General features: G+C 47.6%; 4 protein-coding genes across 4 annotated transcripts; 2 read left to right on the forward strand and 2 right to left on the reverse strand.

The window, feature by feature from the left end:
• Positions 1 to 53: 53 nt before the first annotated feature.
• Positions 54 to 1,513, reverse strand: LHYA1_G007489 (uncharacterized protein; the record flags this gene model as incomplete). The annotated part of the gene is made up of 3 exons (XM_031152418.1): positions 54 to 459; positions 515 to 971; positions 1,024 to 1,513. The coding sequence occupies 3 exons, from the start codon at positions 1,511 to 1,513 to the stop codon at positions 54 to 56; spliced, it is 1,353 nt and encodes a 450-aa protein (XP_031003673.1).
• A 4,028-nt stretch (positions 1,514 to 5,541) lies between these two features.
• LHYA1_G007490 (uncharacterized protein) lies at positions 5,542 to 8,718 on the reverse strand (the record flags this gene model as incomplete). Its single annotated transcript, XM_031152419.1, has 4 exons — positions 5,542 to 6,063; positions 6,128 to 6,343; positions 6,410 to 8,329; positions 8,392 to 8,718. The coding sequence occupies 4 exons, from the start codon at positions 8,716 to 8,718 to the stop codon at positions 5,542 to 5,544; spliced, it is 2,985 nt and encodes a 994-aa protein (XP_031003664.1).
• A 1,163-nt stretch (positions 8,719 to 9,881) lies between these two features.
• On the forward strand, positions 9,882 to 14,095 carry LHYA1_G007491 (Uncharacterized protein; the record flags this gene model as incomplete). The annotated part of the gene is made up of 3 exons (XM_031152420.1): positions 9,882 to 12,521; positions 12,574 to 13,155; positions 13,202 to 14,095. The coding sequence occupies 3 exons, from the start codon at positions 9,882 to 9,884 to the stop codon at positions 14,093 to 14,095; spliced, it is 4,116 nt and encodes a 1,371-aa protein (XP_031003665.1).
• A 2,788-nt stretch (positions 14,096 to 16,883) lies between these two features.
• NIK1 (Histidine protein kinase) lies at positions 16,884 to 21,322 on the forward strand (the record flags this gene model as incomplete). The annotated part of the gene is made up of 7 exons (XM_031152421.1): positions 16,884 to 17,585; positions 17,646 to 17,790; positions 17,898 to 18,998; positions 19,051 to 19,324; positions 19,409 to 20,657; positions 20,706 to 21,131; positions 21,272 to 21,322. The coding sequence occupies 7 exons, from the start codon at positions 16,884 to 16,886 to the stop codon at positions 21,320 to 21,322; spliced, it is 3,948 nt and encodes a 1,315-aa protein (XP_031003660.1).
• Positions 21,323 to 24,052: the final 2,730 nt, after the last annotated feature.

Genomic DNA, 24,052 nt, shown 5'->3' on the forward strand with positions numbered 1-24,052 from the left:
AAGCCCTAAAAGCAAATACTCCAAAAAATGCATGTAAACCCTTGCTGCCCACCCTATGAGTTCCTCCGTTGCTTGCACTTCTCGTGCGCCATGTGGCCATTTCGTGCAGTAGTTCTCGTAAATTCCGCTCCACAATTTGGGCAACTTGACTTTGCTGCGGCCCCAGACTTCTCGCGCTGATGTCGTAAGAGGTTGCTAAATGTAGAAAATTGGCGCCCGTTACAGCCGTGTTCCCAGCACTGTGGCTTAGGACGGCTGTGAACGACCCTAACGTGGTCTCCATTATCCGAGGAACCGATTTTAGGAAGCTGGTGCTGGTAAAGACTTGGTTGAGATCCGACTGATGAAAGTGAGTGTGAGTGTGGTCGGCCAACGAAGCTGTGAATGCTAGACTCTGGACCGGCGTTCGAGTACGGCAGAGATGTGAAAGTTGGTGTTGATGTGAAATCGTTTGGGCTCCTAGCAAGTCATTAGTCTCCATCTTCTTGATACAGATGTTATGGGCAAAACTTACATTGTGAAAACTGGGCTGTACATATCAGACTGTCCATTCTCGGCGAGCTGTGGCGAGTATGGCGTCAAGTAAGAACTGCTGCTCAAGGCAGGAGATGGATGTGCTTGTTGTTGTGGAGGAAGCGGCCCCGAAGCTAGAAGAGGAGATGGTGTGAGGCTTGTTGTGTACTCGGGAAGTGTTCGTGGCAACAGTTCTGGAGAAGCTCTCTGGGACACAACATATGGGTTGCTTGTTGAACGTTCCCGTCTAACACGATCACGGGTCTTAGAATCTCTTCGTGCGTGATCACGCTGGCGCTTCAACTCTCTCTGTTCAGGAGTAAGGCTTGCCCGTGGAGGACTGGATGAAATAGAACGAGCGTAGATAGGCATCATCTTAGGCTCTTCGTATGAGAGAATGTTAGGGCTCAAATGAGGGCTAGAGATTTGGGGAATGAATTGCTCATTCATCTCGAAATCTAGATATTGTTAGTATGCTTTGAGGGATATGAACATAAGCTAGAAACTTACGAGGCCATGTGTATGATTGACGAAGTCCCGCCTCAAAGCGAGCATCGTATTGCTGAATCCCAATAGTAGACATGTTTGCTGGTATTGAGTTGGAACGTGATATTGATGATTGTTCACCGACACTGTCTTGATCTCCAAGATACGATTCTGGTTCAAATCTGAGTGCAAGTCCTTCTATTGATCCTCGAGTCGATTCTAAGTAAGATAACTCGGCGTGCAGATCACTTTGTGATAGTAACGGAAAAGGAGTGAGTTGCTGAGGAGCAGGTGAATCGATGATAGATGATGGTGATTGAGTTCTGTCCTGATGTGGAAAGGAGCGTGGTGGTTGAGAAGGATGAATATCAGATGATCCAAGCGTTGGTAAAGGAATGGACTCAAGGATGTTTAAGCCTTGAAAGTGCGATGCTGTTGTGGAGAGATGGGAGTTGGCTCTTGATCTAGATTGACGTGAGTCTTCTGTGCTCGAGTCTATATAGAAGGAGTCCATGAGAGCAGGATGAGGGGCTGTGACTGGTGAAGGCGGCACATACGATGGATTTAGATGAAAGATACTCGAAATAGATAAATACAGTTACGCGTGAGCTGTAGGATTTATAAACGTGGGGATATCGTGGCAGGGAAGTCCTTTGTTTAAATGAGTAGATGAGATGAGAACCTATTTGGGAGAGGCATAAACGTTTTCTATCACTTCGCCTCAAAAGTGACCATGGGAAACAGGGCTATAATGTATCTTCGAGTAAGCCCCTGTTGGAATAACCTGGTCCAGGGTTTCTGTAGCGAGATTCACGCCATTGGTCGATCGCACTTGACTTGGCAAGAGCTTTGAAGGATTCGGCCCCCTGTCACGCTAGTAGCCTCCATTGATAGAAACAGCTTTCCCGTTCTCTGGAATTTTGGGCAGAAGGTAACAAAACCGTACAACGGCAAGGCTCCCTCGCGCGCCCCTAGCAAGGACAGCCTGCATGGCACTGGTCGCAGAGCTGCAAGCTCCGAGCTTGCCCGCTGGAACTACTTGCAAGTAGAGTACTTTGTCATTGCAAGCCGCCTAGAGCTACTATATACAGCATACTTTATAGTAGTGCCTTCCTGAGGGCTAAATGGTGTGTACGATGACTGGGGGCGTGAGTATATGGTTCTGTGCTCTGTTCTTTTGCCTTTATGTTGCTATGCTGCTCATGCCGCAAACATGACCGCATCTGACCTAACAACGACCACCGGAATATTAAATCGCAGCATAAAACGAGATTAGGAGAGCATGTGCTCGCCGACCAGGCAACCGGTGCTGGCCATATAGCTGTGCACATTCGCTGGCTCGCAATTCGCAGCCTCGTCAAGTAGGCAAGGGTACCTCCACTGTAAGCAACTGTGGAGCTACAGTATTCGCTGAGCTCGAGTCGTAGTCAGGTACAAGCTTCTGTGATTCTGTAACACGCTAACTCACCCCCCTCGTGCTCACACGTACTGTGCCACCACAAATCTCCAGAAATATCTTCAAGTCGCAACGGCGCGGTAAACTGGTGTAAAATCCAGCCCCCTGACTGTGTTCGACTGCCGGTACAACCGCCATCCGGCGTGCTACACGCGATCGTCTCATGTTACCATACCATATTATTGAGCGCGCTCACCTATTGTAGCCCGTACCTGCATCGCATTACTCTGTACGGTAAACCTTCAGACGCAAGAGGCAAACACTCAACACCTCCTGCATTGAACGTGGTATCAGGGGCGAGTTTGTCGCGGCCTCGAGTCTGCAGCTCTTAATCAAACGCATACTGTTCCTTTAGAATCCTGAGGTACAGTACAGTCCATCCGTGTAAACACTGCCATGATGATTCCAGGCTATCTTGCATTTTCCATGATCAATTTGGGCCTGTCTGCGATTCGTCCTCTTGAGTGGAGAGTCTGAAGATAGGAACTCCTGTAGGTAACAATTAGGCGCTATCAACAACCGCTGCGCGGGTGTTATTTGGGGTCGTGCCTGTGAGAATTTGGGTCTTGAGGGCCCCATGCAAGCACTAGGATATGCCTGAATGATGGAGTATTGCAAATCGCTGTCAAAGAAGGTTTACGCAGCGATTAGTTTCCGAAAAGCCACACGTTCCCTGATGCACTGATGCCCTGACTGCCCTGATCGTCCGATCCCCATGAGATCGTCACGCTTCCAGAAGCCCTTGTAGCATTCCGACACCTGACATTGGACGCTGGAAGAGTCGTGATTGGCCATCTATTCTGGTTTCAAAGTAGAAACTAGATACTGTACTTTCGTACCAATCGGTCTTCGCATAGAATATGACCCGCAAAAGTAGCTTATCCGGGCTGGGAATAACGACTTGGAATGGCAAGCTATCTGGGGGTTATAATAAATTCATTTCCCATTGCTCGGAGTACTACAGATTAGTCTCTTGCTCTGCTGTTGGGGTTTCCCGGTATGCTGGAAATCCATAATTGTGGACTTGAACAAGTCAGTAAGTCTACAGTAAGTCTACAAACGCTACTCGTACCCGCCCTATAGAACAACGGGAACGGGGTTAAGCGCGGCGATTGAGGCGTTGAAAGGTCCCCGAAATAGCAAGCTTGCGCCTCTCCACATTAAGGCAAGAAGTTATACAAGCGCCGGGAGAGATATGGGTTATCTGGATTATGGGGTCCAAGTCTAAGGGCTTCAACCACGAAGCTCTTCCTCCGCCCATAGTAAGTAGATTTCGGCACAATAGAACTAGTCCGAGATTAATACTTGTCCCGCGAAGTACTCGATGTCCGACTAAATTGTACGTATTTGCGGACGAAGTATGCACCAATAGAAAGATGCGATGTGCGAGCACACCATGCCCCGCTCTTGACATGGTATGGACTAGTAGACTCTACCCGCACTGCATGACCTCCCTTGTAGGAACTAGGCGTGATAAAGTTTAGTGTACTTCCTAAATATAAATAAGTTTCAACAAGTAGTGCTAATGATCGTGCGTTTAGGATCATTAAGAAACCCGACTATGGCGTAAAAAGAGATTGTTTCAGAAAATCATGTAGTTTACCCAGGTCCCAGGCTGTCCAGCGCTGTACGCTTCTAGTAGCACTGGTATTCGACCTGCTAATTAGCTATACACCGCTAATCTCCTGGAATAGAAGTCGAAGATCGGGACTACTTGCTGTATAGTATATACTCTAAATTGAGAAAACTGTACTGACCGCTACCCGCATTAGTGAGAGTCCACAATGAGTCGAGAGCTGCTTAACGGCGTCCTAAGTCAAAACTTGGACTGTAAAGCTTTTGGTACTCACTTGAAAGTATGTGCAAGATACATCGTCATCAACCCTGCAGTTGCGACAAGTTACCCAGTATGGTAATTGTCTAGACAGGCACTGTAAGCTTAAGTCCTTCGAAGAAACATACGCAATCCGATCGCATACGCAGTACACTCACACGGTTCACCATCCAAGCTGTACACCGAGACTGCCATATTGGTCCAATGGCGCCCTTGTCAGATTGTCTAAAGAGGCGATTCCGGGTCCTTTGCTCCTTCGGTCTTTAGCCCTGTTCAAAAAAAGAGTAGATCGATTTTCAGATGATCGAGGCCCAGAACCCTTGATCAAATCCCCCGCCACATCGGCCCTGACGGACAAGGCCGTAGGATGCCGCTCTCTGAATAGTGGAGCCCGTCTTTTGAGGCTCGTTGGAAATCATGAGGGTGGAAGGTGGTATTCGCTACGGCTATGTTCTGCGGCGTAGAAAAATCACCAGTTTGATCGTCGGCGAGCTAATCTCCTCTCAAAACTAGTTATTTAGCGCCTGCTAAGCCATTATCAAAAAAGATACATTCTGCGGAGTTACGAACCTAAGTATGATCTCATAGAAACGAGTGAGGCCGAGGTTGTCAATGATATCTCATTTGTTCTCCAACTGGCGAGTTGCCCGGTTGGCAAGGAATTTGACAAGCCGAGCCCCTCACCACACTTACTCGCATTTTCAAAGGTGTTTCATGCCAATAATAGACGGGCTACCTTGACATGGCCATTTGCGGTTTGTGAAAGAGATCCTAGCAAATCCACCTACTAATGGGAAATGGGAAATGCATGTAAACAACAAGTCTAGAATCTCGACCAAGATATCCTTGTGACTTTGACGAGGTCTCTGGACTTGGATCGGCAAATAAAATAGAACGTCTGAGAATTGCTGAGACTTGCACTGGTATCATCCGTATTCCGAGCTAAATAAGTGCTGGACTTTCGTGTCCCTATCCCTATCGCCGACCAAATGTTCGCCTTGGGAGAGAAAGTCTCCTCCTATTGTAAGATCCGACTCGCCACTCCTATTTTAGGTACCAATGCTTCAGCCCTGCTTCCCAAATGCGCTCAAAAAACTCCACGCCTATGTAAGTAAAAAAATTTCCCGTTACGAACTCCCTAATTCAATGGTCGAGCAAAATCGATTCGGAAGAATTGTTCTGGGTTGGACGCTGGGTATTTTACTACCTTGATGTCTTCAGGCAGAGACCATCCAGCGATTCCTGAGTTCTACTAGAGCTTCCCATGACGAGCTTTGAAGATAGCCACCTTATCGTCGTAGAATAAGATTTCTCGCAGACGAAGTCTGACCTTCGATTTACCATCCTCAGAACCATCAAAAGAATCAGTGTCTGAGTCGTCGTGGTCAGACATTTCTGACTCTGTCTCATCGGGATCAATAGGGATTTGAGTCCCGTTGTCATCTTCTTCGTCCTCATCGTCATCCTCATCGCTTCCCTCTTCGTCTTCATCGTCATCCTCTTCGTCAGTCACGCCGGAGCCAAAGTTCGCAGCGCTCGAGTGCGCGTCTCCCGACCCATGAGCCTCGTCATGGGGCCGATTTTCCAAGATTTCGAAGCACTTGTGCGAAACGCCCATGTAACACAACTCGACCTCAGGGCGCAGAACGATTACATCGACGACTTGCATAGCTAGTTCTCGAGGGTCGAACGCAGTGGTAACGTGGTCGGCAATAAAGGGAATGTTCAGAGAACGGAGGTGAGGAACTTGAGGTAGACGTTGGAGGAAGTGATGCTGGAAGTGTTAGTACATTGCGTAGCTGGAAGATCACCAGATACCTAGGCATCAGTCGACTTACCCAATCTTTATAGTCAATAGCAATACTCAGCTCTCGAAGGTTACACATGCGTCCACTCGTGATAAAGTTAAGAACATCGCGGTTTGGCATCCAGGCCCTGTATTTTGAGCTATCTGACGAGCTTGTTGGCCCTCTGGGGATTTTGTCTGAACTGTCTAGCATCAATTTCCTAAGGCTTGCACGATGTCTCTTCAGTGGACCCCGGTAGATAGCGTCCTGAAGTTTGATAGTCAGCTCATGTCAAGCTCGATATATAATATTTCAGGTTTGCGGGATGCTTACAATTGTGACACTACTTGTGTTGGATCGTTTGCGATCTTGCAAAAAGAGCGTCTCCAAAGTATTTGGTGCTAGAGTATCTTTTAAGAAGGCAATGAGAGCAGGAGAAGCAGCGTCCGTATGTATCTTTTTAAGATTCAGGTGATACTGCATTGATACGCTAGATCCATGTTTTGAAGAATGAGTGCTGCCCAAAGGTGATGGTTGAAAGTGCCGGCGAAGCATGACCCACAGTCTATCGTGTTGAGAGCAATCGAGAATCGTCAAGTTTGTCAATACTGACCAGTCCAAGCCCTTTTGAAGTACGGCCACAGACAAGGGAATACGTTCCAACTCCAAGGTTTGAAGTCTCAATTTCCCTTCCAATCTTTCTCTTTCCGTAGAAGAAGTTTCAGAGAAGTGCGAGTGTCTTTGACTTTGGGTTTGTGAGCGACGTAATGGAAGATCTGCTATAATGTCTGGTTGTGCGATATCATGACTCTGCAAATCTACCGCCGAGTCAATTCCGTGAGCTGATATCAGAGCGTTGAGAGAGTCCACATCAGACTGAGCAGATTCTAGTGGCGGGGTAGCGGTCAGCCCAGAAGGGGGAGCAAGTATGTTGAGGTCGTTTGAATCAGTTGGCAACGATCCACCATCAATGTTGAATGTGACTCCAGGTGATACTGCTTCACTGCCAGTATTGGTTTTTTTGCCAATCCAATACCCATCTGCGGAGCTATTCAACGGATCTGATACTTGATTCCCCAAAATATCGTCAGTTTGCATGTCACTTGGGAAGGGAATTTGTGTTTCTGTGTGCTGCGACTCCATAGGCACAGGAGTAGACGAAGCCATAGTCGCAATTCGCTCTTTCTTTTCTGACTTCGTAGTCTTTTGCTTCTTACGAATATCAAAAATGCGCCCTAAGAGCACGCCCAAAACTCCTCCCAGCCGCCGCTCAGGTATTGTGCTTGCTCCAGGCCACTGTGCATTGTGATCAACTTGGTGAAGTCCATCACCATCCCAGGCAAGTGCAAAGTCTCGGCTGACTGCCTTGGTAGATATTCCAACCCGCAATTCACGTAAGCGGTCTTGAGATTTCGCAATTAGAACACTCATTTCGTCCAGATAGTCAAGTTCGTCAATGTCAAGCACAGATAGGCTCTTCAGGGGTGGCAAAACACTCAGTGTTGGATACTCAACATGACTTTGTGCGTAGGACCGCGGGTAAGGGGTGCCAGTGGGGTTGGGAAGAGGCCCAGGGGGTAGAGTCCACCCAATAGATGTCATAGTACTAGTAGCCAACATCTGCGGGGTGGTATTTGAGTTCGTTGCCGCGCTTTGAGCTGCTGTCATATTTGCTGGGTCAGAGTTATCATGCCACCTAACCCAGACCCGCTCTAGTCGACAATCGTGGTCTGCATTTCGACTTTGTAGGGAGGATAAAGCCAGCCAAACATCCCGTAAGACGCCAGTGGGCATGTCCCAGACAAATGTTTCCAAGTTCACCATCCTAGCCACGGCAAGCGCAACTAGAGTTCCAAGCATCTTTCCACTTTCTTTCGTAATCAAATACTCTTGTACCCAGTCCGCAGGCCCATTTCCAAGAGAGAACTTCCGTGTAAATTGGGGATATTGATTTCCAAGTCGCCGCTGACCACTGCGGGGTGATGACACCAGATCATGGCGGCATTCTGCACTATTGACGGTACCACAATTCGTGCACGTATAGGATTGTTCTCTATTAAGGTCTGTAAAGACGTTCCCCATGCACAAAGTAGCAAGGCCATATGTGAGAGCATCCACTCCGGTCCTCGGGTCCGTTGTTGCATGGGCGTCTGGCCATACAATGTCAAATCGTGAGTAAATATGGGGAATAGCGAGGTTATGCAAGGCAGAGTGGGTGAGGGCCAGTGCAGTCAGGTCATTTGTATGGGTTACCTAGATAGAGATAGATGAATGGTTAGCTCTGAGTATGGATGTTGATGGATTAAGCCGCCTACCTCTTTGACGATCTCTTTCAATACGTCCATAGGTAGATCCAGTAAATGTAGGGGACCTTTCTTCTCCACAACAGCCGTCCATTCTTGCTCTTTGTCTTTTAGCAGGCTCGAGATCTTGGTCCTGGCATCAATACTGATCCTCTCCGACTTCTCCAAAGCTTCTGGCTCGTTGGGATACATTCGGGGTTGGTCGGCATAGCCGTTTGTCTCTATATGATTCGATGGCTGGTAGGCCGCGGACGTCTTTGGGATGGCTATCGGCTGGTCATCTGGCTGTGAGGTCGTATCGCTGAGAGTAAGATCAGGGCTTGGAAGGTTGGCGGTCATGATCTTTGAGGGTAGAGTTGGAGTCGGAGTTGGAGTCGGACTCTAAGCTGTGTTTCAAGGCTTGAGCTTGAATTTGAACCGTCACGTTGCGCAGCCCGGAGCTGAACACGCATTATTGGCCAAGGAATACCCGTACCATCAAACCAGTACAGATCCAATGGGTTCAGCACTCCTAAAAGTATTCAATATGGCGAAAGTGCTGGTTGGGATGGGTGAGGTGAGATGGCTGGATGGGTCAACAAGGTAAGGTAAGGCGGCAAGTTTTGACAATCTGGGGTCGTTGGCAAACCAATCATTCTAACCCTCACCTGGGTCATGTGACTGGTTTCATCGAGGCTGAAGGCGAGGCGACGGCGACTCAAAGAGGGGTTTACCGTAGATGTTTCTAGTAAATGCGCTTACTGGTGCTTGTTATTGGAAATACATGTGGTGATATACGGGTATTCAAGGTATACCAAGGATTTGGGGATTCTTGAATGGGAGACGTAGAAAGAGTACTGGTTGTAGTAAAAGGTATATGGGTGTACTGGTACAGGTAGTTCGGCTGACCGATTTCTTGAAAGTTCTTGAATCCCTTGCTCAAGATTAATGGTCCACGAGAAGCGGTTATTATGGTTTGCTTAGTATGGGATGGATATGGCATGTTAGCTTCACGTACTTCCTTCGTACCACTCGTTCATCCATCCAAATTGATCCATTGTTGTCTAGTACAGTACTTCGCCCCTTTTTAGAGTAATACGGGGGTCGCTAAGTTCGCTCGTGCGGGATGCACAAAGCGGCACTTATTATCATCACTTTTGCTATGTAGTCGAGGTAGTGCCGGGTTAGGAATTGGTGCCGCTTTTATGTTCCACTGTGAACTTTGCAACAGACGGGGGACGCAACACGGAACAAGGGCTAATAACTATCCCTGCTTTGAGGCGTAGCAGTCGCCGCACTTTCATCATCGCTATATACAATCCGCGTCAGGATACACCGGGCATCCTTTGTAGGAATCACGACCTTTTCATGAATCTGCTCTGCGTGCGTGCAGTCAATGGGGAGAGAAGATATATTGTAACTCCTTAAGACGGCGGCACAGTCTTGGGCTAAACAAGCGCTCAGGTTCCACCCCGCCAGAACCCCAAACACCAAACGCCGTGCCAACTCTCTAGCAACACAATATGTCGACAGCTTCCTCCCGATCTCGGCCAAATAGGCGTTTGAATAGCGTTCAGAACTTCGATCGCTTGTCAATATCTCGAACTACCTCTCGAACACGATCAAAGGCCGTGAGCTACAACGATGCATATACCTTTGCTCTCCGAGTTGCCTACCTTCACCACCTCCTCCAGCCCCGAGCGAAGAGAAAGCAATATGTTGCAGCGGCACCGACCCCCAAACTCGCAACCCGAAAATCAGTGATGATCGGAGATCTAATTCAAGATTTCTCGCGAGTGAAGGACACCAAGAGCGCAAAGTTTCCCCACGGCTTTATGTCACCTCTAGAGAAGCGTATTCAGGGTGTTCTCATGGGGACGGAGAAGCTCCCGGGATACAATGATGCTGCGGTCAAGCGTACATTCGCTGAAGCCTATACAGCCTTCACTGAGCAGGGCTTCCGGAAAAGAATGGACAAGGAAAGGCGCGTAGAGGATTTGGTGTTGATATTTTATTCCAACGCAACCAAAGCGCTCCAGAAGGGCAAGGCTCCAGATGATGATACGTGGAAGCTCTTGGTCGATCGCCATGTGGCCCTCTTTGTCAGATTGATCAGTAACACCTTAAAAGACCATGGCGACGACAAGGACAGACCCGAGCTCATGACTCGATTGACAACACTGGAGAAGAAGCTATTGACAAACGATCAAGATTTATTCATTGATAAAGGGGATGGACAGGCTGGAAGTACTGTAGAAGTCGTGATCCCACTCAGCCTGGAAGTCAAGGATATGGCTATGGTACAAACTGTAGCAAAAATATTTGGCCTTCGAAACTCGCAGGTACAATCCGACATTGATGCCAACAAAAAAATATGGACGGAGGAAGCAGCACTCACAGACCTGAAGGCTTACCAGCATTGCCTTGATTCCAATACCAAGCGAACTCTAAGAAGTGATGATTTTGATCTCGACGAAGGATATCAAGCTTGGAAGAAGGGTGAGGTGCCGGACTTGTCTCAAATGATGGCTGAAATATTGCAAGCCAGGCCTGAACTCGTGAAGACTACGGGAACAAACAAACCCCTTCCACCAGTTCACTCTGCTTCAGCAAGCCTTTCCGAGGACAAAGCATATTCCGACTTGGCTAAAACAATTGCGAGTCCTGTGGAGCCCAACTCATTTTATTCCTTCGAACAGCCTGCTGATATGAGCTCTTTGTCAATAGAAGAAGATAACCCTCGTCGACTTTTCCTCGAAGAATCTACGTATACATTCATCCCCCCAGATCCACGTGCGTTTTACAGATCAATCCTGATGCACGCAATGACATTCGACCAACTCCACGCTCCCCAATCAGGAGAAGGACCTGTTGCAGCATCGCTCTTGTCTCGGGCTTCAATAGACCTTGTAGCTGAATTGTGCGTTCGCTGGCGAATTCCACAGTTCACTAGGCTTGTCCTGTTTCTGGATGTTGCGACGCAAAAGTTCTTGGACCAAGAGATTGGACTAGATGAGATCGACACTGCCTTCGAATTCGTCAAATCTCCGCCTCCTGAACCTAAACGTGCACATACGCACACACATACTCAACCTGTCGGCTTGTCGTCAATGGATCAAAGTCACTGGACAGTGTCGGATTTCGCCCTTTATCGCCAAGTACTTTCAAGTTTGCATGACGCTCTTCTTCGTGATCTATATGATCTATTGCAACATTGTTACGATACAAAGCCTCCCTCTCCGGGTCCTGTTCTCATGGTCTTGGAGAGCCATATCTTGAGCGACCCTTCATTTTCTCAAGGTCCTAGCGAGGTTGAATCATACAAGAATCAGCTTACCGAGGGTCTGACCTCCAAGGCTGCAGCTGTATACCGCGGATACCTCGAGACTGAAGTGCCGCAGAATCAGGAAGAGTGGCAATTTTATCACGTTGTTCAACTTGGTAAGGCTGTTGTAAAGCTTTGCGAACGGATTCAAAAGAGATATCGAAAGAATCCAGAAATCATGGGAGTAAATCCTTTGACGATTCTCGTCGAGACAATGTTCCCGAGCTTCGAAAATGATGCTGGTGACTTAATTCAGCGAATTCTTCATGTTGCGCGGAGCAACAACTCTGAGGTTGATCTACAGGATGGCTTTGATTTGTATAAAGAGCTTGTGGAAATCCGTCGTATTCATCATTCCGCGCTTCCAAACCGACCATTTGCGTTTCACATCGAGGGCCTTCTTGCCGAATTTGTATGGCGTTGGATCGCTGTGACAGATGAGAAGATGTTAGGGCTCGTGAACGAAGCCATCAAGCAAGACGAATTCCAAGTCCGATCCGATCATCCAGAACACGGCGCTACAGATGATGAACGGCACAGTGTCTCTATTATCGATATTTTTCGTTTGTTTAATCAAACTGCAGATCAAATATTTCAATTAGAATGGGATGATGATGTTCAGTACGCAAAGTTTATGACAGCCCTTTCGAAATCTTTTGGCGTCGGGCTTGCTCGGTACTGTGAGGTCATCGAACAGAGGTTTAGTAAAGAAATGGATAGATTGTCGCCTTTGCAGGAAGCAGCCGCTTTGCAAACCAAACAGGAAAAATGGATGCAGCTTGCCAAGGATGCCTGGAACAACAAGGAGAAAATCGAACCCTTTCAATTCTACCCTGAGGTACAACAACCCTACCATAATAATCTACTGGGGCCTTGCTGACATGTCTTAGTCTTTTGTGAAATTAAACAATATCGAATACGCCGTTCAGCAACTTGATGTTCTTGAGAAAACGATGAATGTTGATGCTTGTGCAGAAGTGCTGGCCAAAAATGCACCCCCTCGTGAAAAGTCACGGCGAACAAACAAATATGTCTTCACTATCAAGATTGTGGAGGCAGAAGAGCTCAAGGCTTGTGATCCGAATGGGACTAGCGACCCATATGTTGTTCTTGGGGACGAGTATCAAAAGCGACTAGCGAAGACCAGGGTAGTGATGAGAAATCTCAATCCCCGCTGGGACGAGTCAGTTGATATCACAGTTCAAGGTGCTCTCAATATTATCGCAACTGTCTGGGATTGGGATACCTTCGGTGATCATGATTACGTGGGAAGGACTTCCCTCAAGTTGGACCCTACACATTTCAGCGACTACATGCCACGAGAATACTGGTTGAACCTGGACACCCAAGGCCGACTACTACTACGGGTCAGTATGGAAGGGGAACGGGACGATATCCAGTTCTATTTTGGCAAGGCTTTCAGGTTGCTGAAGCGGACGGAGAGGGATATGACCAGAAAGATCACAGATAAGGTATGTCTTGCAAATGAGAAACAATAACAAAGCTAATGTTATGTAGCTATCCACATATATCAGCGCATCGCTCTCTCAGGATGCCCTAAAAATGTTGCTGTCACGAGGAGGTATTTCCGTAGCTGCAGTTACAAGTCTATGGAAGAATCGCCAATCTATTGTCCCGAGTCTTACCCCACTAGACATCGAAAATGCGCTGAAACCTCTTTTCACCTACTTCGATGAGAACTTCGCCATCATGAAACAGACGCTAACAGATGCATCAATGGTTATGGTCATGACTCGCCTATGGAAAGAGGTCCTGCTCGCCATCGAAGGTCTCCTAGTCCCACCTCTCTCAGACAAGCCGTCCACCCAAAAACCCCTAACCCAGCAAGAACTAGACATTGTCTTCCGCTGGCTCCAACTACTGTTCGACTTCTTCTACGTCCGCGACGAAGAGACAGGCGAAGCAATGGGTGTACCAGCCGACGTTTTGAAATCGCCCAAATACCACGAACTCGCCTCCCTCAACTTCTTCTACTTTGACACAACAGACAGCCTGATCCGCACCTCGGAGCGCATGGCCACCGCAACCGCTCAACGCGCACAAGCACAGCGGAACCGCCTTTCTGCGCCAGCCAGTCTGGGTGCTTCGTTTGGAGGCCTTATGGGGTCTACTTCCATGCGCCGGACGAAGAGCATCATGCTAAGTCGCAATTTGGGCACCATGAAGAAGGCAAAGGAGGAGAAGAGGAAGGAGGCGCAGGCTGATCCGAGTGATGACATGATATTGAGGATCTTAAGGATGCGGCCAGAAGCGGCGCCATATTTGAGGGATAGGAGTCGGCAGAAGGAACGACTGGCTGCTGCGGCGGCGGCGGAGACGATTGTGAGGCAGAGTCTTGCGAGTGGCGGAGGAGCGAGATTTGGAGCGAATAATTTACCGTTGAGGAGATGATTCCTTTTTTTCTTGCTGGACTTTGGAGGTCGTTATGGCGAAGGTGTTTGGGCTCTAGGCATGGGGGAGTTTGACGCGGGCGTTGAGAAGAGATACCATAGTGCTACTTTTCTAGTCTCTATTAGATAGGGACGGTTATTGATTTGCGTGTAATGAAGATTCTTATTTTGTTATACTATACGTGAGATTGATAAGTGTGTGTTTTGATATTATAGAAGTAGATGACATAGCAGAGGTCTGGATAGTTACGCAACATTCCTCCGTTCCGGTAATCGTTACGACCCCTCCCCTAGAGGTAGTCCCTAGAAGAAGCCATCAAATGCATATATGTACCTACCTGAGTATTTACAACCAACATTCAGTCCCCTATCCATCCCCCTTCATCTTCGCGCTGCAACATAAACCTACAGTACAGTACCATTTCACAACAACGAATACTCGGCGCAAACTCGGTAAGTGTAGTGACCCGCAATTGGTACAGCACACTGTCCAACGGTTCCTCCCAAGGCGGGAAGGATCGGTGGGGAGGTACGGAGGTACGAGTACAGACTAAGTGTGTGGAGAAAATAAGCAATGGGCTTGGGGCTTGGGCTAAAAACAGACAGGTACAAGCACGTCCACGCCTGAGTCAGGAATACACGAGTAGGGAAAAAATTAATAATGCTGAAATGAAAAATAGAAAAAATTATATCCGTATTAGTCAACTAGGTGATAGATGAGTGAGGATGGAGGAATAAGGAGTATGTACCTATGATGTAGAGGATAAATTAAGGTGAGTTGGTTGGTTGTACATTGTACTTGTTTGTCACTTGTTACAGGTATACACCAGCCAAAAAAACATCGGAAGTATGAGATGAGATGAGGTTATTTATGAGGGGTACTGTAGAGTGACATCATTTGTGATTTGATGATTTTATTTTGGGGGGGGAAAGGGGAAAAGGGGCTCGAGGGGGTCAAGAAGCTGATCGGAAAACGACAAACGACCCGCGAGATTTTACCGAGTATGAAGTAGTAGCGGACATGTATGAGTTTTGTTGCTGATCGCGAAGATCGTACTCTGGGATGCGGTATCTGAAACATCTCAGCTGTTCCAGGTTGCTTGTCTCTGTTACTCCGTACGGGCTGGGAAGATCTGCTTTGGGGTAATGGATGGACGATAAGGGAAGGAGATGTGATGTGGCTTGTGGGTGATAAGTGCAATGTTATTGTGTAAATGAGTGAGAAAGTGAAGGCTTGTTCTGGGGAGAAATGGCTGCTTAGACATGTCAACGAGTTTATAGAAAGTTTGTTATAGAGATTTCTAGTTTTTTGAGTATAACGCAAGTATGAGATGCTTATATCTGCATTCATACTCAAAAGATGGAGAGGAGGCGTTGGAACATGATTGTACGTACCCTCCCCTCCTCGGTATGAGTACCCTTGCTGCAGGAAAACGCCTCTGATGTCATAGGTAGGGTCCTGGTTATCCCGTCTCTACCAGGACAAGGCTTCACTTCACTGGTAACTTGGAGAGAGTTTATTGGAGAGGTTATTAGAGGGGGAAGGTTGGGAGAATATACTACTACGGAGTAATATAAATCTTCTTTCCTGACTGGCTTGTTCAACTCGCACGAGGTCCTTTCCAAGCATTTGAAGCAGGGCGGATTCCCTGCCTCCACGTCGTAGGCGTCCAATAGGATAGGGAGGTGGGCGGATATGGGCGGCCTTTGTGTAGATGGCACGGACGGCACTGTTCAAATCAGAGGCCGCGCCGCTTTGCCGTACATTACTGACTGGATTGGACTGGATTGGACTGGATTGGACTGGATTGGACTGGACTGGACTGGACTGGACCCTCTCTGTACGGTACTTTGAAGTATAATCGTAATTCTTGAAAGAAGGAGAGAAGGAGAGAAGGAAGGAAGAAACAAGGAAAGGAGGAAATGAAAGGAATGAAGAAAGCATCCTATCGTTGCATTCTCAGTTTTGGTCATTTTTGAGACCGTAGAGACCTAGTCCACCAGTCTCTTTCTTCTCTCTCTCACTCTAAATCTCTTTCATCCGTAAGCCCCACGCCACATTACTCGCCTGGCGTTGCCCACCATCACGCATTGGGTACAACGGATCCTGGCCTCAGGCCTAATGCACCTCCTCGGGAGCCAATCCAATTAATCGAACCTCAATCTGCCAAATCAATCTGCGGAAACAGAAACGGACAACCTCCTTTGGACTGACTGCATCAACAACTGTACCTACACGCCTACCTATTATATTGCATCCGAGTCTTGAGCAAAGAGAGACCTTGAGCCTCCTGATCTTCATTCTCTTTCTTTCTCCAGCCAGATACTTATATAGTAGCTTATCAACGTACTCGTACTACTGCCCCTCAGCCTAGGTACCAACCATCCTTCGAACCTTACGCCCTGTCCGGCTAGCTAGTTAGCCCCCGGCCCCTTGTCCACGCGGTGAAGAACCCGAAAAGCTTCACAATAACCTACCCATCTTTTCATTCACAGTATCGTTTAAGAAGAGTCTATTGTTGACTTTATTGGAGGTAAGTTCCTTTGTCCTGTTCCCTTCAACATCCGACCAGAGTTACTGCTATCTTGCAGACGGGAATGTTGGTCGAGCGATAGGAATACGAGAGCCTTTCTAATACGGGGTTTTAGGACGTCACCCTAGAGACTTCTCCTCGATCATTTTCTCGACTTTAACTACCAGTTGAGATTGCCCTCGATTCTTCATGCCGTCCTAATACACACCCGAATCAAACACCCATCCGTTCAGCCTGGCTAAACGAACGTACGCCATGGCCTCCCTTGACGAAGATACTCTTCTGGCCGCGAGCTCGATACTGAAGTGTCTTGCGACGAACTCGGGTATCGAATCGACTCGCATCAGTCGACCTGTCACCCTGCCGGGTGCTGCGACGGCCGGAAAAACACAACTCGAGCATGAATTGTCCAGCCTGGTTGGCAGAGTTCAACGAATAGAGCAAAAAGCCAATCTCGTCCACCATCAAACTCTGCCCATCACACCGAACGAGACAGGCGCACCATCGGGTTTCGCGGAGGTCGTTACTGGCGGACAAAGAAGGTCTCCTCCCACAAGACAACAGCTCGCCAATTTGTTTAACTCTAGAGAGGGACCTACCGATGAGCGACCGCAAAAACTTCAGCGAGTTTCACCAGATATACACCGCCCTGAGGTATTAGAGGAACGAGTGCTTGACCAAGCGGCACAGATTCGACAAGCCAAGGTGGCTAATGAGGGTCTGGAGCAGAAGTTGCTTGATTTCATTCTGGAACAGGAGAAAAAGAATCGGCAGGAGCTAGAGCGTGTCTTGACCCTTGAGAGAGAGTTGAGGAAACATCAGCAGGCGAATGAGGCTTTCCAGAAGGCTTTGAGGGAGATTGGAGAGATTGTTACGGCTGTTGCTAAGGGTGATTTGAGCAAAAAGGTTTTGATACACGCTATAGAGCTGGACCCTGAAATCACCGTGTTCAAGAGGGTAAGTGCTGTCAATTTCGCCCTTCGGTTTTTATTGTAGACTGACTTGAATGCTACATAGGTGATCAATACTATGATGGACCAGCTTCAAGTTTTCTCTGTCGAGGTCTCTCGAGTTGCCAGAGAGGTCGGAACTGAGGGCATTCTTGGTGGTCAAGCGCAAATCCAAGGAGTTGATGGAATATGGCAAGAGGTTATGATCAATGGTAAGTTTGCATGCGCTTACACACCTGCTCGGTTCTCGCGCTTTTGAACCTGTGCCTCAGTTCTAGGCGAAAATGATTGGCAGATCATTAGTGCTGATACTATACAGTTAATGTTATGGCACAAAATCTTACCGACCAAGTTAGAGAGATTGCCTCGGTCACGACCGCAGTCGCACATGGAGATCTGACACAGAAGATTGAGAGGCCCGCGCAGGGTGAAATTTTACAGTTGCAACAAACGATTAATACGATGGTGGATCAGCTGAGAACCTTTGCATCTGAAGTTACTAGAGTAGCAAGGGATGTCGGAACAGAGGGTATACTGGGCGGTCAAGCAGAAATCGAAGGTGTCAAGGGGATGTGGAATACACTGACTGTAAACGTCAATGCTATGGCCAATAACCTCACAACTCAAGTCAGAGATATTGCCATGGTCACAACAGCGGTGGCAAATGGAGATTTGACACAGAAGGTACAAGCGCAGTGTAAGGGCGAGATCGCGCAACTCAAGGACACGATCAACTCCATGGTGGATCAGCTTCAGCAATTTGCTCGAGAAGTTACCAAGATTGCCAGGGAGGTCGGTACTGAAGGACGACTTGGTGGTCAGGCTACCGTGCATGATGTTGAAGGTACCTGGAGAGATTTGACAGAGAATGTTAACGGCATGGCTATGAACCTCACAACGCAAGTGAGAGAAATCGCAAAGGTCACTACCGCTGTGGCTAAGGGTGATCTTACGAAAAAGATTGGCGTTGAAATGCAAGGTGAAATCGGTTTCATGAAAGATACTATCAACACTATGGTCGACAGACTAGGCACGTTCGCTTTTGAGGTCAGCAAAGTCGCCAGAGAAGTCGGGACAGATGGAACCTTGGGAGGACAAGCTCGAGTCGAGAATGTTGAAGGTAAATGGAAAGACTTGACTGAGAATGTCAATACCATGGCAAGCAATTTGACATCTCAAGTGCGAGGAATATCTACAGTTACGCAGGCCATTGCGAATGGAGATATGAGCCAAAAGATTGAGGTCGAGGCAGCTGGAGAAATACTCGTTTTGAAAGAGACTATTAATAACATGGTGGATCGTTTGAGTATTTTCTCGAACGAGGTGCAGAGAGTCGCTAGGGACGTGGGTGTTGATGGCAAGATGGGTGGTCAAGCTGATGTTGCTGGCATTGGTGGGAGATGGAAAGAGATTACTACTGGTAAGTGACCCTGGTAAACGCGGCATGCGGCTCAAGTACTAACTCGTCACAGATGTGAACACGATGGCCATGAATTTGACAGCTCAAGTCCGTGCATTTGGGGACATTACGAATGCAGCGACGGATGGAGACTTCACGAAGTTGATTACGGTTGAGGCATCTGGAGAAATGGACGAGTTGAAGCGGAAGATTAACCAGATGGTGTTCAACTTGAGAGATTCGATTCAACGAAATACCGCTGCCAGAGAGGCAGCTGAGCTGGCGAATAGAACCAAGTCCGAGTTCTTGGCTAATATGTCTCACGAAATTCGAACACCAATGAATGGGTAGGCTTTCCTCGTACTAATTGCTATTCTTGGATCCCTCCAAACAGTAGACTTCGTACTATGCTAATGCGAGAAAACAAATAGTATAATCGGCATGACGCAGCTTACTCTCGACACCGACCTCACTCAATATCAACGTGAGATGTTAAATATCGTTCACAATCTGGCGAACAGTTTGTTGACTATCATCGACGACATTCTCGATTTGTCAAAGATTGAGGCTAACCGGATGATTATGGAAGAGATCCCATACACATTGCGCGGAACTGTCTTTAATGCTCTTAAGACGCTGGCCGTGAAGGCAAATGAGAAGTTCCTAGATCTTACTTACCATGTAGATAGCTCGGTACCCGATCACGTTGTTGGTGATTCCTTCCGTCTACGTCAAGTCATTCTCAATTTGGTTGGAAACGCCATCAAGTTCACCGAACACGGAGAAGTGTCCTTGACGATCCGAAAAGCTCCTCAAGATCATTGCGCCACGGATGAGTACGCTGTTGAATTCTGCGTTTCTGATACTGGAATCGGCATTCAAGCCGACAAGCTTGACCTCATTTTCGATACCTTCCAGCAAGCTGATGGCTCAATGACAAGAAAGTTCGGAGGTACGGGTCTTGGCCTATCGATTTCTAAAAGATTGGTGAATTTGATGAGAGGAGATGTCTGGGTAAAGAGTCAATACGGCAAGGGGAGTTCGTTCTTCTTCACCTGCACCGTCCGATTGGCCACCTCGGATATCGGTTTCATCAGAAAGCAACTCATGCCTTACCAAGGCCACAATGTTCTCTTCATCGATAAAGGACAGACTGGCCATGGATCGGAGATCATCAATATGCTCTCACAAATTGGACTGGTAGCAGTTGTTGTTGATTCCGAGAAGCACGTTAATCTATCTGGTGGCGGCTCCAAGGTTGCATCCAGGTACGATGTTATTGTCGTGGACTCGATTGAAACAGCGAGAAGGTTACGGGCCATTGATGAGTACAAGTATATTCCAGTCGTCCTGTTAGCACCAGTTGTTCACGTCAGTCTTAAGTCAGCCCTGGAATTGGGAATAACTTCTTACATGACAACGCCTTGTCTGACCATCGATCTTGGGAACGGCATGATTCCAGCGTTGGAGAATCGGGCTGCACCATCTTTGGCAGACAACACAAAATCGTTTGATATCCTTTTGGCAGAAGACAACATTGTCAACCAACGGTTGGCTGTGAAGATTTTAGAGAAATATCATCATGTTGTGACAGTGGTTGGTAATGGACAAGAAGCACTTGATGCGATTAAGGATAAACGATATGATGTTATCCTAATGGATGTACAGATGCCAATCATGGTAAATTCAATTAAATATTCCCAATTTGCAATACTAACCGAGCTATAGGGAGGTTTCGAGGCCACAGCAAAGATCCGAGAATATGAGCGAAGCTTAGGGTCACAACGAACGCCCATTATCGCCCTAACGGCTCACGCCATGCTTGGAGATCGAGAGAAGTGCATCCAAGCGCAAATGGACGAGTACCTATCGAAGCCTTTGAAACAAAATCACCTCATCCAGACAATCCTAAAGTGCGCTACTCTGGGCGGAGCATTACTTGAAAAGGGCAGAGACGTCCGATCCTCAGCCAACGAAGAGCACCCACAAGCTTTAAACACAAACGGTGCCTCCCCCTCCGTGCCCAACCCCTCGAACTCGCTCCTGCGCCCCGCACTCGAGCCGCGCCCCTTCTCAACCACCGGCCCAATATCCCACGGCTCACTAGAGTCCCCGGCGATCGTAACTGCTGATCAAGACGATCCAATTTCTAGAGTAAGTCCGCCACTTCAACTTTGATGCAACATCCCGACCGTACAGATTCTCAAATATATGAATGTAGATAAAATTGGAGCACATGAATCACTCTTACTAAGACGATACTCGTTGAAATAGCTCCTATTTCGCGCTCATAGCAGCTGAGCGATAGATACTACGATACGATACGACTCGACTGGACTCGATAATCTTTTGATGATACCACCCGCTGCTCGCCCTACCTCTTTTTCTCTTTGTACAATTTTGAACGACAGAGATCGAGTCCAAATCGAAATCGAACGGAAATTACGCGCATGGCGTTTTACGGAATGGGCGTGTGTGGAGCCAGCCTACTTGCATTTGTCTCTGCTTACTTTGAATTTTCGCCCCTGTATCTGGGCTGCTTTGTTGATTGAGTGTTCTGTGGGATTGGGATAGGTTATGGTTAGGTGGGGACTAGCATATATCTCAGATGCTCTTCCTTTTAGGGAAAGAAAGAAAGAAAGTCATCAAGTAATTGTTTTGATATGTGTTTGTGTGTATGTGTAGGCAGAAAATTCAATGGTCTTTCTCTCCCCCTCTCCTCTCCCTCTTTCTTTCTTTCTGTGTGGTGTGGTGTGCAGGAGGGAACAGACACGTCGGACGCACCCCCGACCTACAAGTATAAAAAGTGCCTTGGTTCTTCTATAGACTTCTTCAGAAGTCCGCGAATACTGTACTCAAAAAAGGTCTATTTTATTTAATTTCATATAGTAAAACGTAGCCAGCGAGCGAACCATCGAGCAACGGATGGGATGGTTTGGCAAAGCTGGGAAGTTTGTGAGGTCTTGAAGTTGGAACTAGGGGATAGGAGGTGTGGAAGAGAAGGTAAAAGGGGGCGGAAAGTAAAGAGAGGGTACAATGGCGGGCACAGAACAACATTTCATCTCATGTCCTGTTTAGGAGGAACTATGGTACAAAACATATGTACACAATCACATGACCTCTCCTTATTAGTTTCAGGACTTTCAATTCCTTCCTCGTGCCTAAGATAGATCACTAGGGGTCATTGGCTTGTGTAACATCAGGTTCTTCCCCTCTGCTTTATAGTTTGGATTTGTGAGGTGTCGTATTTAGGTGAGATCAGATGACGGGGCAGTAGGCAAGGACGGATAGATACATGGAACGGCGCTGTGGTGCGGTTTCGGAGTCTGCCGGTGCTGGGGAAAGACAAGTCAAGTAAGTACACGGGGTTGGTGAGCTGTCAGATGCGACCTCCCAGTTCGCTTGAACCATAAAGCAAGCCTTCACCGCTTGGGTAGGTGTAGGTAGGGAGGGGAGGGAAGGCGTAGATGTATGTAGGTAGCTGAGGGAGATGATGTTGAAGAAGCCATAGATAGGTGTTCGAGTGAAACGGACTTCTACATGTCCATAGGTCCTGGATATGTATATCGTTATTGGATGGATGGATGGATTGATTGATTGTATTGTTCAGCCGTTCAGGGGTGCAACGCGAGATTCGATATGCGAGAGTAGTAAGGTAGTTCGGGGATTTGTTGGGCTCGGGTGCCAATGAGAGGCTTGACTTATTACGTGCAGGAGATGTGTGGCGGCATGCGTTCATCAATCATCCAGGCAGCGGAATACGGCAGAGGGAGAGGTGCGGGTGCGTAGGTATGTTAGTACCTAAGTACCTAAGTACTTGAGGACTTGGTACTTGGTACTTCCTCGACGACCGGAAATGGTCATCTCACTATCACGTGGCGGCCGCCCTCTTCTTGTTGTTGAGGAATGCCGGGATTCTCATTGGCTGATACTAGGTTTCTAGCTTTGTAATAGTCTTGCCCGAATTCATTTGGCATAGAAATGGCTTTTTATAGTGGGTTTGCGGCTGTCGAATGAGGTTTGGCGGACAAGGAAGTCTTGACTTGTTGATGTGGGTTTGGAGATGACTTTTCGACAGACGGCATGAAGGTTGAATTTCATGCTACTCGGTGTGTGCCCGTTGCCAGAAGATGAGTCTCGAGCCTTTGGGTGGTCAAGGTGTGAGTTGAAACTTGTGTAGTAAGAAGGTTCAATAAAAAGAGATGATCCATTCCACAGTAAATATACTTTGTAATGATAAAAAGCCAAAAGGGCTAAGAAAAGATGAGAAAGAATACTGCGAACGGGTAGTTATAGAAAACAATGACCAATGAACGTCTTCTGGCTCGCTTATGTAGGTAAGGAGGGGAGGGAGACTTTTACTTCTATTAGAGTGACGACCGGGAGAATCGGGACTACGGAGTACGGTTATCCACATGGCGTCATCATGCAAACATTTATTTTGGATCTTACTATAGGGGTGGGCATATAATCAGAAGCCAATAATGATGCACACCTAGAAAGTGCATGTATCACTGATGGTGGGAAGGACGTGGTAAGTATCTATCTATGTCTTCTCTTCTCTTCACCTCTCCCACTTCTCCCACTTCTCCCACTTCCCTCACTTCTCTTCTCGTCCCTTTCCGTCGGCAGTATCATCCATCTGCTCAGCCCCTCTCCTCTCTCCCCTCTCCTGCCCGAATTGCTACAATACGGTACGGTACTGCCCTGCCCCTCCTTCCGTATGCCCGCATCTGCTACAGTACTAAAAACCCGAGCTTGTCCTGCAGCATCCAGCCTTGCAAGCAGTTGGTTCCTCTTCCTCAGTTCCTGTCCCTTGAAGCATCGCTCTGCTCCATGTACGGAAACTGTGCCAGATCCGAGGAACCGTAGCCGGACGGACCTATTCGAGTATCTGGTGGACCCAGCCCCATCCATGACACAGCTTCCGTTGTAGCTGCTGACCAAAAGGTGTTTTTTAAACGCACACTAGGGTAATGTTGAAGTCCACTAGAAGTTGGGAACCAGACCAGAGCTGGATCACGCCTGGATCCAAGTTTCCTTTTTGAAAGTTTTGTACTGGATATGATAGAGTA

The sequence above is a fragment of the Lachnellula hyalina genome (assembly GCF_007821495.1).
Source record: "Lachnellula hyalina strain CBS 185.66 chromosome Unknown contig00114, whole genome shotgun sequence".
In the NCBI taxonomy this organism is placed as follows: Eukaryota; Fungi; Ascomycota; class Leotiomycetes; order Helotiales; family Lachnaceae; genus Lachnellula; species Lachnellula hyalina.